We start from the raw sequence: 14,891 nt of genomic DNA, 5'->3' as shown, positions 1-14,891 counted from the left end.
ATGGCCTCAGCTTTACCTCTGGGCAATGAGTGTGATCCCTTCCCTCGCTGCGTCCTTTGCAGGGGCGGTGGCGCTCTGCAAGGCCCAAGCGGGGCGTGGTCCAGATGACTTTGGATCCCAGTTGGCGCTCCCCTAGAGGCAGCCAGGAGAATGATTAGAGGCAAGCGCGCCTGCAGCAATCCGCCCGATGACTTTGGTCTCTCTCGGGCTTCCGTCCACCCGCCCCGCCTCCGCGCTTCCATTGGCTGTAGCTCCGGCCCGGGGCGGGTGAAAAGGGAGCGAGTGGGCGGGGCCGCGTGGCGTCAGCGCAAGATGGCGGCCTCGGCAGCGCTGTTCTCGCGCTTGCGGAGCGGGCTGCGGCTCGGCTCGCGGGGACTGTGCACGAGGTTGGCGACGCCGCCCCCCCGGGCCCCAGATCAGGTGAGCGGAACGAGGGTGGCGCTCTGAATGTGGGGTCCCTTCCCTGGAGTTCCGGACATATCGCCGCCCCTTGGGGGTTCCGGGACGCCTCACCTCAGGGTGCTGAATGAAACGCCGCTTGCGTTTTGGGGCCTTTCCCAGCCTCCTGGGTGGACAACACTTGCTCCCCTAGGCTGGAGGCTGGGAACCCAGATGTGCCCTCTAGACCCCACCTCCCACCCACGTGGGTGCCGGAGGAGGAGAAGGTTACCGGTTCCCCATCTCAGTGACCACTCAGGTGATACTTGAGCAGGAGGGGCCTGGTATGCTGGAGTCCCAGTCTGGCCGTGGGAGTTATTTTCTCTGTGGCGTTGGTGGTGATGAGGTAGACGTTTGGGTTTCCAATTCGACCTGCCTCCATGTTGACAGAGACCCAGCCATTCTGACCTCCAACTCTATCACTTCTGTACCCGAGTTCCCCAAGCCCCAGACAAGTGATTGCCCCTTCCCGCCTCCGCTCCCATCCCTTACCCTGTAACTGCTACCTTTAGCCCCAAGCAGCCGGATGTCGTAACTCCCCGTCCTGTCTGTCCCCCTTCCCCCACCACTTGTGACCTCCGTTTCCTCTCATCCCAGTGTTTAGGCCCTCCCATCCCTTATTCTCCGTGCTCTGCTTTTCTGGACTGCAGACCCTCCAGTCCTGTTGCCTTCAGGATCCTGTGCACCTGGCCTGTTAGCTCTTAAAACTCCTGGCATCCTGGTGCGGGACAGTCTGCTTTTGACCCTCTGAGCGCCCCACTTCCTGACTGCGCCTCCAGGGACACAGATGTCCAGGGCTCTGTGGGTGTCTGCCTCTTGGCTCCTGAACTTGATTCTTCTTGTACTGGAAGGTTGGAACCATCCTGACCTCTCTTCTCTCTTAGCTGACCTCCCCTTTCTCAATCGCAGGCCGCAGAGATCGGGAGCCGCGGGGGCACTAAGGCACAAGGGCCACAGCAGCAGCCGGGTTCAGAGGGTCCCAGCTATGCCAAAAAAGTTGCGCTCTGGCTTGCTGGGCTGCTTGGAGCTGGTGGGACCGTGAGCGTCGTCTATATCTTTGGTGAGGGACATATCCCTGCCCTCCAGTTTTGTTCCTTGGCCTCCCTAGTCCACTGTGAAATCTCCCACTCTTACCCCCTCCCAACGTGTCTCATCTTCATTCCCTGGCTCCTTCCTCAATAGGGCAGCCAAATAGGACACCTACCTTGAAAACCAGGGAAGTCTTCTTTCTTCTCCCTTCTGCTCCTTAAGGTTCTAGTCTTTCTAGTTGGTTCCTGCACCAGGATACAGGAAAGAGGGAAAGATGGGGAAGGATAGGCCTGAATCAGCTTCCTAAACTTTGTCTTTACTCAGCACCCAAAAATCCAGCCTTCCACTAGTTCCTTTATCCCACAGACCCAAGAGTCCCAGCCCCAGCCCCCTTTCTCTCAAAGACCCAGGAATCTTGGCTCCCAGCCCCCTCCTGGCTTGAATCCAGGAGGCTGTGCCTCTAACTCTCTTTCCTCAGATCCAGGAGTCCAGGCCCTTTATCCCACTCCTCCCTCAGGACCCAGGGGACTGGGCCCTAATTCCTCATATTCATCCTGGTCTCCCTTGCAGGAAACAACCCAGTGGACGAAAATGGTGCCAAGGTGAGGGGGAAAGAGACCGAGGCCTTGCCAGGAGTCCTAGCCTGTGGGTGAGAGGGGTCCTCTTTGGTCTGTTTAGGCACATTGCTTGTCTGGAGTGAGCCTGTCTTTCCCAGTGACCTTTGCCTATTCCTGTTGGGGTCCTGGAGATTCCTTTTCTGTATGTGATGGGGTTCTGCCTCTGATATCCTAAACCTTCCATTTTTCTCTCCACCTCCCAGATTCCTGATGAGTTTGACAATGGTGAGTAAACAAGCACAGATTCTGGAGTCCCTGACCCTCTCAACTCTGTCATTTGTAAGGATGTCTCTCTCTCCCCATCTGGTGTCTCCGGCCCCTCCTCCTTCCACTGGGGAGGTGGGGGAGCCAGCAGCTGGATGGCGTTGTGGGGAGGGACATTACAAAGCCCAAGCCTGCTTCCCTGGCCCCTCAGCCCCGAGCAGATGGTCAGAGACAGATGGGGGAGGGGAGCCTTGGGTGGGAGGGCTTGGGGACACAGCGTGGCCTATCTCCAGACACATGGGTTCCTGTGTCTTAGACCAAGCATCTGCAGCTCCCAACTCCTTCCCCATCCCCCTCAAGCCCCTACCCCATTAGGCTCATTTTCAAAACAATGCCTCCTTCCTCCCTCTCCATCTGGTTAACCAGCTTTTGGTGGTGAAGTTTATGACAAATTGGATAGTAGAGATTAGTTGTCAATCGTGTCATACCTGGCTCTTCCCAGGAGAAAAATGAAATTGGTGGGTCCAGAAAGCCACCTGTTTATGTTGGGGGACGTTTGCAAACAGTCATGTTAATACATTGATTGTTTCAAACTGGGCAGGTGGGTGAGTGCCATTTTAACCGGGCAGTTGTAGAATCATGCTGTCTACAACAAATAATATGCTGATTTAAATTGGGCAGGTAAATCTGAAGTTTTAAAGTGTATATGTTTACTAGCCTAACTGGTTTCAATATTGTGTTTTTTTGTTTTTATTTTTTTTTTTTTTGAGACATAGTCTTGCTCTGTTGCCCAGGCTGGAGTGCAGTAGTGCAATTTTGGCTCACTGCAACCTCCACCTCCCGGGTTCAAATATTTCTCGTGTCTCAGCCTCCCAAGTAGCTGGGAGTACAGGTGCACACCACCACACTCAGCTAATTTTTATATTTTTAGTAGAGGCAGAGTTTCGCCATGTTGGTCAGGCTGGTCTCAAACTCCTGACCTCAGGTGGTCCACTCTCCTCGGCCTCCCAAAGTACTGGGATTATAGGCATGAGCCACCACTCCTGGCCCAATATATTGTGTTTTTTTAAGAGGAACGCCCATGTATTGCCCTAAAAATACTGTATTAAAGTAGGCAGCCATGTAAGTTTACTGTTTATACTGGATTCATTAGCCGGGAGTGGTGGCCTGTGCCTGTGGTCCCAGCTACTCAGTGGCTGAGTTGGGAGGATCACTTGAGCCTGGGAGTTACAGGCTGCAGTGAGCTGTGATCCCGCCACTGCACTCTAGCCTGGACGACAGAGTGAGTCTCCACCTCTAAAAAAAAGTTAAAATGAGAAAGTAAACTGGAGTCAGTATATTCACTTAAACCAGGGTTTTTCACCCTTGGCTCTATTGACATTTTGGACCAGATAATTCTTATAGAGGACTGCCCTGTGCATTGAAGGATTTTTGTAGCATCCTGGGCATCTGCCTACTAGATGCCAGTATTGCGACAATCAATTACATCTCCTGGCATTGCCAAATTTCCCAGGGGTAGGCGTGCAGACAAAATTGTTCCTAGTTCTGAACCACTGTTTTACAGTGTACAGATGTGTTTATATATTCATTGTGGTTTAGATTCAGCACACTGGCTTAAAGTGGGCAGATCTAGAAGCCTAGTGATTCAAAGTGGGCAAAATACACTGGCATAAATTAGGTGCAGTGGCTCACGCCTGTAATCTCAACACTTTGGGAGGCCAGGAGTTCAAGACCAGCCTGGTCAATGGAGCAAGACTCTGTCTCTGTCTCTATAAAAAAAAAGTATGTATACACTGGCGTAATGTCAGCAGATTTATGTGTATGTGGGTTATTTATTTTTTTAAGACAGTCTCACTCTGTTGCCAGGCTGGAGTGCAGTGGCGTGATCTCGGCTTGCTGCAACCTCCACCTTCCAGGTTCAAGTGATTCTCTTGCCTCAGCCTCCCGAGTAGCTGGGACTACAGGCACGTGCCACCACGCCCGGCTAATTTTTTTTTTTTTGTATTTTAGTAGAGACGGGGTTTCACCATGTTGGCCAGGATGGTCTTGATCTCCTGCCCTCGTGATCCATCTGCCTCGGCTTCCCAAAGTGCTGGGATTACAGGCACGAGCCACCGTGCCCGGCCTTGTATGTGGGTTTTAAGTGGGCCAATGTATAAGCATTCTGTTTCATACCTGTGGTAGTATGTGGATGTAAGTATCAGCTTAAAACAGGGCAGGTAAATGAATCTCTGTTCCTATCTGGCGGTATGTCATTGCCTTCTATCTTTGGACCTAGAAGTGAGTTAGTTCAAACCAGGTGGGTATGCAGACCTGTTTGTATCTGGTAGAGAAGAAACCCCTGGTTTGTCTGGGAGGTTGAGCAGCGGCTTATTGTGGAATCTCTTTGTGCCTGGTGTTCTCCTAGATCCAATTCTGGTACAGCAGTTGCGCCGGACATACAAATATTTCAAAGATTATAGACAGGTGAGCAGAAGCCCTGGGCTCAGTCCCCATGTCTCCAGCCCTGGCCTCCTTGTCTGAGCGCCCCCATCCATCCCTCTCCCACAGATGATCATCGAGCCCACCAGCCCTTGCCTTCTCCCAGACCCTCTGCAGGAGCCGTACTACCAGCCACCCTACACGCTCGTTTTGGAGCTCACTGGCGTCCTCTTGCATCCTGAGTGGTCGGTGTGTCCCGGGAAAGGCAGTGGGTTGGGGATAGACCTGGGCAGTGGGGTTGTGATGAGGTGGACTTTCAGCCCTAACTGTGCTGTGTGATCTTGGGGAGGAGATGTTACCTGTCATTGCCTCGCTTTCTTCAGCTGGGGGAAGGCAGTCATGCTGACACCCACTCTGTAGGGTGGCGTAGGTGTGCCCAGGCATGTTGTAAGCGCCACAAAGGAGCCAGACCCTTAGTCACACCCATGTTGTCCTTCTTAACCTCCGAGAGCCACAAAGACAGAGGGAGAGAACTCTGTTCTGAGAATCGCCTAGGCTGGATCTTTGTCCTCTTGGGGACTCTGAGGGCCTCTGGGTCTTGGTGTTTCACTGTCCTCACTGTCTTCCCAGCTGGCCACTGGCTGGAGGTTTAAGAAGCGCCCAGGCATCGAGACCTTGTTCCAGCAGCTCGCCCCTTTATATGAAATTGTCATCTTTACGTCAGAGACTGGCATGGTGAGGCTCTGGGGCAGGGGAGGGGAAGGTCAGTGTGGCGGGAGGCGTAGAGATCTGGAGGACCAGGGCTCAGCCTGACCTTTTCTCCCTCCCTTCCCACCCGCAGACTGCATTTCCACTCATTGATAGCGTGGACCCCCACGGCTTCATCTCCTACCGCCTATTCCGGGACGCCACAAGATACATGGATGGACACCATGTTAAGGTGCCATGGGTTCACGGATGGGCCTCTGGGATTTGGTGGGGTTGGCACCACCTGAGGAAAGGAGGGCCTAGCTCTGACCCTAGCCTCACCTGGCTTATGGTTCTGCCCAGATTCTATTCCTGCTGGCAGGCGCACGCCTGCCTCCAGCCTTGGCCAGACATCTGCACTCTTCTTTGTTCCCTGGAATCTGGGTGCGGGAGTGGGGGGAAATGAAATCTCTCTAAAGAAGACGGGTTAGTGGTAAGAACTTACCATTTAGGGGCTGGTTTTATCTTGCTGTGTCTGTAACTGAGTGCTTCTGGGAAGGTTTGCTTATAATCGTACATATGAGACTGGTTGCGGTTTGTTTGACCTGGCGTCTGTTACTGTGGCCAGTGATATATTCAGGAGTCTGGATCTGTGAATGGGCCTCTGTGGCTCTGGCTCCAAGTGTCTGTGTGTCCGTTGGGTTTCTGTTTCTGTCTGTGTCCTGGGGAGGGGGGTCTGTGTTGTTCTTGGGAATTTAGAAATACATGGACTGTGATCGAGGGTCTTGAAGGGTCTGTGTCTGGGAGCCTGTCTTTGTGGTTCCCTGGGTATGGCTGCAGATCTGTCTGCACCTGTTTACTTGAGTGAGAGGTTCTTAAACCTGCAACATACCACAGTCACCTGGGCAGGGGTTTAACACGAGAGTGGCCGCCTCCCTCTCCAGGGAACTTCCTAATGGCCTGTGTGCTAGGCCCTGGGTCTAGGAGTCTATGTGATTAGCTCCCCAACATCCTGGGGGTTGTTTTGTTTTTTGTTTCTGAGACAGGGTTTTGCTGTGTCACCCAGACTGGAGTGCAGTGGTGTGAACACGGCTCACTGCAGTCTCAACCTTCTGGGCTCAAGTGGTCTTCCCACCTCAGCCTCCCGAGTAGCTGGGCCTATAGGCGCACACCACCACGCTTGGCTAATTTTTGTGTGTGTGCATGTGTGTGTGTGAGATGGAGTCTCACTCTGTTGCCCAGGCTGGAGTTCAGTGGCGTGATCTTGGCTCACTGCAACCTCTCCCTCCCAGGTTCAAGTGATTCTCCTTCCTCAGCCTCCTGAGTAGCTGGGACTACAGGTGCACACCACCATGCCCGGCTAATTTTTTGTATTTTCAGTAGAGACAGAGTTTCGCCATGTTGCCCAAGCTGATTTTGAACTCCTGAGCTCAGGCAGTCCGCCCACCTTGGGCTCCCAAAATTCTGGGATTACAGGCGTGAGCCACCACACCCTGCCATTTTTTGTATCTAGTAGATATGGGGTTTCACCATTTTGGCCAGGCTGGTCTTGAACTCCTGACCTCAGGTGATCCGTCCGTCTCGGCCTCCCAAAGTGCTGGGATTACAGGCATGAGCCACTGCGCCTGGCCCATGCCCACCTAATTTTTAAATTTTTTGTAGAGATGAGATCTCGCTGTGTGGCCCAGGCTGGTCTAGAACTCCTGGGCTAAGTGATCCTCCTGCCTTGGCCTCCCAAAGTGCTGGGATTACAGGCGTGAGCCGCCATGCCTGGTCCTCTGTGGGGGTGGATGCCATCATCCAAAGCTGGTCTTTGAGAGGCCCTGGCATTGTGTGATCCCAGTATGTGTGATGCTGTGTATGTATGTTCTGTGTGTTTTGGGTCTTCTTGATGGGGGGAGAGTTGGGCACAGATGTTGACCTGATCTGTCACTCACTTCCAGGACATTTCGTGTCTGAATCGGGATCCAGCTCGAGTAGTAGTTGTGGACTGCAAGAAGGAAGCCTTCCGCCTACAGCCCTATAACGGCGTCGCCCTGCGGCCCTGGGACGGAAACTCTGATGACCGGGTCTTATTGGACCTGTCTGCCTTCCTTAAGAGTAAGGCCGACCCCTGATCCCTTGGCCTCTGACCCTAGAGCCCCTGATTCTGAAGAGGAAGGATAAATGCATTATTCGTGGCTGGGCGACTGAGGTGCAGGAGGTACCTGAGCACCTTGGAGTCTTTAGGAGCTTCTTAGGATGTTCATGGAATGTTCAGGGGATACCTGGGGATGTTCAAAGGAACCCTTTCAGAGTGTTTAGAAGCATTCCAGGTAGCACTGACCACCCCCCTGCCCCAGTGTGGGACCTTCCCCTCGTGGGCCCTGCCTGCCTCTGGCCTTCAGAAGCCTGGCTGACCACCCCCTGTTGTGCCCACAGCCATTGCACTGAACGGTGTGGAGGATGTGCGAACTGTGCTGGAGCACTACGCCCTGGAGGATGATCCGCTGGCAGCTTTCAAGCAGCGGCAAAGCCGGCTAGAGCAGGTTGGTGCTCAGATGCTCAGAGTGGAGGATCGGCTCTGAGGCTCCTGAAGGAGGAGCCCAGAGCAGTCCAACTCCACACTCCTGGCTTGGCTGTGTGACCGTGAGCAGATACCTCCTCTCCACCTCAGTCTCTGTAACCAGGGGGACATAACACAGCCTGTCCTGTAGGGCTGCCAGAATGAGGGGATGCATTGATTCTGCAGCCTGCTCTGAGAACAGGAGACAGGCAAGGCTTTGAGACTGGACTGAAGAGGGGTTGCCCTTGATGGTCTTGAGTAGGTCTGGGGGGCACCTTGTGGAGGTGGACTGTGGGTTTTAGATCAGGTCTGGAAAGAGGATCCCTGGGCACATGGCCCAAGGCTGTGGGGAGAGTTGTGATGGTCTTGGTGGGACCCTGGTAATTTGGAAGTGGGACTGAGAGTACAGATTGCATCTGGGTAAGATTCCCAGGGGTCTAGGCTGAAGTTCACCAGATTCTAGGTTAGGTTCCTAGAGTTGGGAGTCCCTGAGTGCCCAGAGAAGAAGTCCCTAGAGATTTGGGCCTGGGGACCCCCCAGGGAACTCCCCCTGCCCGCCACATCGAGACAGGGGTCATGGGGTGCAGGGGGCCAGGGGCAGGATGATGCAGTCTGATGAGGAGGGCTCTGGGGTTTGGACTTGGGATCTCACCAGCATTCACCTTGGGATAACAGGGTCTGGGATAGGATCTCAGGTTCAGGGGAGGGGTCCCTGGGATCTGGGGAAGGGGATTATGAGAGTTTGGGGCCTGAGAAGCTACTGCAGTTCAGGCCTGAATATCTCGAGTGCCTAGTATTGGAGTCTGGCATCCCCCAAACATTGAAGCCTAGGCTCCTGCGGCTCAGAGCTGGCTCTTCCCAGTGTCTGGGCTGGGGAGCTGAGGTCTAGGGTCCCTTGTGTCTGGGCTGGGGGCCCCAGGGTTTGGGGAAAGGGGTCTGGACTTGGCAGAAGTGAGGAGGAAAGGTGGCCCCTGGGCTGAGGCCTGGGGAGCTGGGCGTCTGGGAGGAGGCTCTGTCCTCCCTGGGCTGACCCGCTCCTCCATCTGTCTCCCGACCCCAGGAGGAGCAGCAGCGCCTGGCTGAGCTCTCCAAGTCCAACAAGCAGAACCTCTTCCTCGGCTCCCTCACCAGCCGCTTGTGGCCTCGCTCCAGACAGCCCTGAACTCTGGGCCTCCTCAAACTCTTTGCCGGAGTCCCGGGCCCCAGTGCTTCCAGACCAAGACTTGGGCCACCACTGTCCAATAAAGTACATCCCAGATGCCACACCTGCTGTGTCCCAAGAGTCTCCAGATGGGGGCACCGGGATAAGGTCCGGGACTTTCGGGTCACCATCCCACAGTGGCTGATCGGCTGCCAAGCACAGAGTGGGGGCTTTGTTGGATCAGAGCGTATTTTTCACCCTGGTCTGGGAATGTAAAAACCCTCGCTGTGTCTTCCTGTGTGTTGTGTGATCTGTAAAAAATACATCTCCCTCTGACCACAGATTCCCCATGTGTGGAGAAGGGAAGAGAGGGTGGCACTTGGCTTTAAAGACAGGTAGCTGCCATGCTGCTGTGGAGAGACTGTGTTATGGGCCCAGTGGGGCTCTGGTGGACCAGAGATCACCCCTCTCAACAGGCCAACTGCTGCTTGGCTCCAGCCAGTGTGGCCCTGGAGTAGAGGGGGCCTGGAGTTGCTTGACATGCCAGTTGTTGAAAAGAAGTAAGAACTTGGGAATTTTTTTTTTTTTTTTTCTGAGACAGGGTCTCACTGTTGCCCAGGCTGGAGTGCAGTGATGTGATCTTTTTTTTTTTTTTGAGACGGAGTCTGGCTCTGTCGCCCAGGCTGGGGTGCAGTGGCCGGATCTCAGCTCACTGCAAGCTCCACCTCCCGGGTTTACGCCATTCTCCTGCCTCAGCCTCCCGAGTAGCTGGGACTACAGGCGCCCGCCACCTCGCCTGGCTAGTTTTTTGTATTTTTTAGTAGAGATGGGGTTTCACCGTGTTAGCCAGGATGGTCTCGATCTCCTGACCTCGTGATCCGCCCGTCTCGGCCTCCCAAAGTGCTGGGATTACAGGCTTGAGCCACCGCGCCCAGCCTAGTGATGTGATCTTAGCTCACTACAGCCTTGACCTCCCGGGCTCAAGTGATCTCCAAGTGACCCTCCTGCCTCAGCCTCCTGAGTACCCTCTTGGAGACTACACGTGCGTGCTGCCACACCCAGCTAACTTAAACAATTTTTTTTTTTGTAGAGATGGGGTCTTGCTTCCCAGGCTGGTCTCAAACTCCTAGTCTCAAGCAGTCTTCCTTCTTTGGCCTCCCAAAGTGCTAGGATTACAGATGTGAGCTACCGTGCCCAGCTACAATTGGGGTTTTTATATTAAATTTCCCTATTTTAAAATGTTGACTCCTAACTAAAACAGACAGATATGTAGCAGTGTTCTCCACTGGAACTTTCTGTGCTGCTTGGTTCATGTTCTAGATCTGTATTTTCCAGTACAGTAGCCAGTGACCACATAAAGTTTCCGAGCACTTGAAATGTGGCTAGCGTGACTGAGAAACTGAATTTTTAGATTTTGTTTTAGGCTGAGCGCAGTGGCTCACGCCTGTAATCCCAACACTTTGGGAGGCTGAAGCAGGAGGATTGCTTGAATCCAGGAGTACGAGACCAGCCTGGGCAACATGGTGAAATCTTGTCTCTAAAAAAATACAAAATAATTAGCCCAGCGAGGTTGTGTGTACCTGTAGTCCCAGTTACGTGAGAGGCTGCGGTGGGAGGAATCCCTTGAGCCCGGGAGGTTATGCGTGGCTGTGATGAGCTGTGATCGTGCCACTACATTCTAGCCTGGGTGACAGAGTGAGACCTTGTCTCAAAAAAAAAAAAAAAAAAAAGCCTTACAAATTTTTTTGGAGATAGGGCTTCACTGTGTCGCCCAGGCTGGAGCGCAGTGGTGTAGCTGTAGCTCACTGCAGTGTTGAACTCCTGGGCTCAAGCAATCTTCCTGCCTTGGCCTCCCAAATGCTGGGATTGCAGGAGTGAGCCACCGTGACCGCTACTTTTAATTAAATAGCCACATGTGTCTCCTGTATGGACAGTGGCACTGTGTATTACTTAAGAGTATGAGTTCCAGATTGTGTAAGTTCAAATCCAAGCTCTACCACTTCCCAGCTGGCTTGTGATCCTGTGCAAGTTACTTCAGCTCTCAGTGCCTCGGTTTCTACATTTATAGAATAACAGGACAGGCACAGTGGCTCCTGCCTGTCATCCCAACACTTCAGGAGGCTGAGGTGGGAGGATCACTTGAGGCCAGGAATTGGAGAGCAGCCTGGGCAACATGGGAAGACCCTGTCTCTTAAAAAAAAAAAAAAAAAAGTTATTGTCTCATAGGCTACCTTTGGAGACCAAATGAAGCACTCCCATGTAGGCACTCAGATGGTAGCTATGTAAACCTTAGGCAAGGCACCTCTCCCTCAGTTTCCTCATCTCTAAAATGGGGTGATGGTAGTACATTAGCAGATGGTTGTGAGGAGTAAACAGCACAGTCCGTACGTGGGTTATATGTATATATTCCCAGGGGCTTGCTGTTACCAGGCCATATGGGTTATTACAGATTGAAATAGCTGGGCATGGTGGCTGACCCCTATAATCCCAGCACTTGGGAGGCCGAGGTGGGTGGATCACCTGAAGTCAGGAATTTGAGACCAGCCTGGCCAACATGGCGAAACCCCGCCTCTACTAAAAAATACAAAGAAATTAGCTGGGCATAGTGGCTCGTGCCTGTGATTCCAGCTACATGGGAGGCTGAGGCAGGAGAATTGATTAAACCCGGGAGGCGGAGGTTGCAGTGAGCCAAGATCGCAACACTGTACTCCAGCCCAGGTGACAGACTATCTCAAAAACAAAACAAAAAAGCTCTGCTGTCATGAACTGATGTTCAGTGGTCTAATGGAGGAGACAGACAATGATCAGATAACTTCCGGGGTAATAAATGCATAAAGAAAAAGTATAGCAAGGAGCCGCAGTAGTCTGGGAACTTGGAGGACTGGTTTAGACCGGATGGGATGGACAGGAGACCTCTTGGGAAGGCACATGTGAGCAGAGATGGGACGAAGTGAGGAGGGAAGCCCTGGGATAGCTGGGTGTGCCTGAGGCACACTCGGGGCCTCCACAACTGCTGTTCGCTCTGCCAGAAGTGTTTTTCCCTAAAGTCTACACGACACTCTTTTAGGCCTTTGCTTAAATGTGACCTTGGCATGGCCAATTTTTTTTTTTTTTTCTTTTTTTGAGACAGTCTCGCTCTGTTGTTCAGGCTGGAGTGCAGTGGTGTGATCTTGGCTTACTGCAACCTCCACCTCCTGGGTTCAAGTGATTCTTCTGCCTCAGCTTCCCCAGTAGCTGGGACTACAGGTGCCTGCCACCATGCCCAGCTAATTTTTGTATTTTTAGTAGAGATGGGGTTTCAGCATGTTGGCCAGGCTGGTCTCGAACTCCTGACATCGAGTGATCTGCCCGCCTTGGCCTCCCAAAGTACTGGGATTACAGGAGCCACCGCGCCTGGCCAGCATGGCCTTCTATGGTCACTACGGTCAGCATATAAAGAAAAGTCATGAGTAGCTAGAAAGATGCTCAGAAATCCCTTAAAGTACATGACACTACACACACACACACCCCCCACACACCACAAAAGAATCCACATGAAATGCCATCGTGCCTGCCACAAATCTTCACAAAGGCTGGCAATTTTTATGATCTTTAAAATTTTCGGGCCGGGCGCGGTGGCTCAAGCCTGTAATCCCAGCACTTTGGGAGGCCGAGACGGGCGGATCACGAGGTCAGGAGATCGAGACCATCCTGGCTAACACAGTGAAACCCCGTCTCTACTAAAAAAATACAAAAAACTAGCCGGGCGAAGTGGCGGGCGCCTGTGGTCCCAGCTACTCGGGAGGCTGAGGCAGGAGAATGGCGTGAACCCGGGAGGCGGAGCTTGCAGTGAGCTGAGATCCGGCCACCGCACTCCAGCCTGGGCGACAGAGCCAGACTCAGTCTCAAAAAAAAAAAAAAAAAAAAAAAATTTTCGGGCCAGGCTCAGTGGCTCACACCTGTAATTCCAACATTTTAGGAGGCTGAGATAGGAGCATCACTTGAGGCCAGGAGTTCGAGACCAACCTAGGTAACATAGTGAGACCCTCTCTAGGGGGCGAAAAAAAAAAAAAAAAGGCCAGGCGTGGTTGTGGGCGCCCATAATCCCAGCTAAATGGAAGGCTGAGGTATGAGAATTGCTTGAACCCGGGAGGTGGAGGTTGCAGTGAGCCGAGATCAAGCCACTGCACTGCAGCAGCCTGGGTGACAGAGCGAGACTCCGTCTCAAAAAACAAAGCAAAACAAAAACAAACATTCTGAGATATCTCAGACCTGGAATCTGTTCCCCCGATGATCATCCAGGGCAGGAATTTGCTTCCTTCCACAGCTGGTTGCCCAAATTCTGTTAAAATATATTCTGTGATGGGATGTCTATTCCCTCACCTAACCCAATATGAGACCTAATTGGCCTCCAGGTGACTGGTTTACAAGGTCTGGCTTTACTCTTTGGGGCCACATAACCTGTCTGAGCAGCGGGGATGTGGGAGGAGGGTCTCAAATGTCAGCCTGAGAAGCTTACTTATTTAGAAGGCACTGGAGAGCTATAGAAGAGTCTAATGCAAGTGAAGGAAATGGTCTGATTTGTGCTTGGATAAACCCCACAGGGGCAGACATGGTGGCTCATGCCTGTAATCTCAGCACTTTGGAAGGCCAAGGTGGATTGCTTTTGCTCAGGAGTTGAGCCTGGGCAACATAGGGAGACCCCATCTCTACCAAAAATAATAAATTAGCCAGGTGTGGGGGCTCATGCCTGTAATCCTAGCTACTTGGGAGGCTGAGGTGGAAGGATCATTTAAGCCCAGGAAGTTGAGGCTGCAGTAAGCTAGGATAATGCCACTGCAGTGTAGCCTGGGCAACAGAGACCTCATCTCAAAAAAATAAAGACCTCATAGGCCAGAGTGGTCACGGCTGAGGGAGGCACAGACAGAGGGGTTGGGTGGAATAAAAGAATCACAGGGGGATGTGGGAACTCAGGAGGTGCTTGATGCTTCTGGGGAGTGTTGGGGAGCGCTGCCTGGAGGAGGTGAAGTCTGAATGGTGAAAAAGGAATTAAAGAAGGGAGTAGAGCCGGGCATGGTGGCTCACGCCTGTAACCCCAGCACTTTGGGAGGCCGAGGTGGGCAGATCACGAGGTCAGGAGTTGGAGACCAGCCTGACCAAGATGGTGAAACCCCGTCTCTACTAAAAGTACAAAAATTAGCCAGGCGTGGTGGCGCATACCTGTAATCTCACCTACTCGGGAGGCTGAGGCAGGAGAATCGCTTGAAACTGGAAGGTGGAGGTTGCAGTGAGCGGAGCCACTGCACTCCAGCCTGGGTGAAAGAATAAAACTCCATCTCAAAAAATAATAATACATTTAAAAAAAAAAAAAAGAGAGAGTGGAAAAGACTCCCTAGGGGAAAGGAACCTGGGATGTTCTGCCCAATCTGACCCATGGCCCTGCCTTGCTCAAATGCCAGTGTTGTCAGAATTAAGAATTTTTAGGCTGGTTTTTCCTTCTCCTTCTCTTTCTTCTTTCTTCTTCTTTCTTTCTTCTTTCTTCTTTCCTTCCTCCTTCCTCCCTTCTCCCTCCTCCCTCCTCCCTCCTCCTCCTCCTCCTCCTCCTCTTCTTCTTCTTCTTTTTGCAGAAAAGTCTGTCTTGCTGTGTTGCCTGGCTGGTCTCAAATTCCTGGCCTTAAGCAGTCCCCTGCCTCAGCCTCCAAAAGTGTGGGGATTATAGGCCTGAGCCGCTGTGCCCAGCCTGGTCTTCTTTCATTCATTAAAAAATGAACTGGGCAGGGATTAGTGGCTCATGCCTGTCATCCCAGCACGTTGGGAGGCTGAGGTGGGT

The 14,891-nt window shown here is 52.6% G+C and overlaps 1 protein-coding gene across 1 annotated transcript; it reads left to right on the top strand.

Annotated features, from left to right (window-relative positions):
- TIMM50 (translocase of inner mitochondrial membrane 50) lies at window positions 1-9,448 on the top strand. The gene is given in 13 exon segments (XM_025367306.1): window positions 1-87; window positions 89-124; window positions 127-420; window positions 1,348-1,498; window positions 2,038-2,069; window positions 2,288-2,309; window positions 4,696-4,754; window positions 4,839-4,958; window positions 5,340-5,444; window positions 5,551-5,649; window positions 7,340-7,496; window positions 7,818-7,924; window positions 9,002-9,448. Coding segments are annotated over 13 exon segments (1,371 nt in total). The 3' UTR covers window positions 9,104-9,448.
- Window positions 9,449-14,891: the final 5,443 nt, after the last annotated feature.

This window comes from Theropithecus gelada, chromosome 19, assembly GCF_003255815.1.
Source record: "Theropithecus gelada isolate Dixy chromosome 19, Tgel_1.0, whole genome shotgun sequence".
Classification (NCBI taxonomy): domain Eukaryota; kingdom Metazoa; phylum Chordata; class Mammalia; order Primates; family Cercopithecidae; genus Theropithecus; species Theropithecus gelada.
This window is presented reverse-complemented; position numbering and strand designations above follow the sequence as displayed.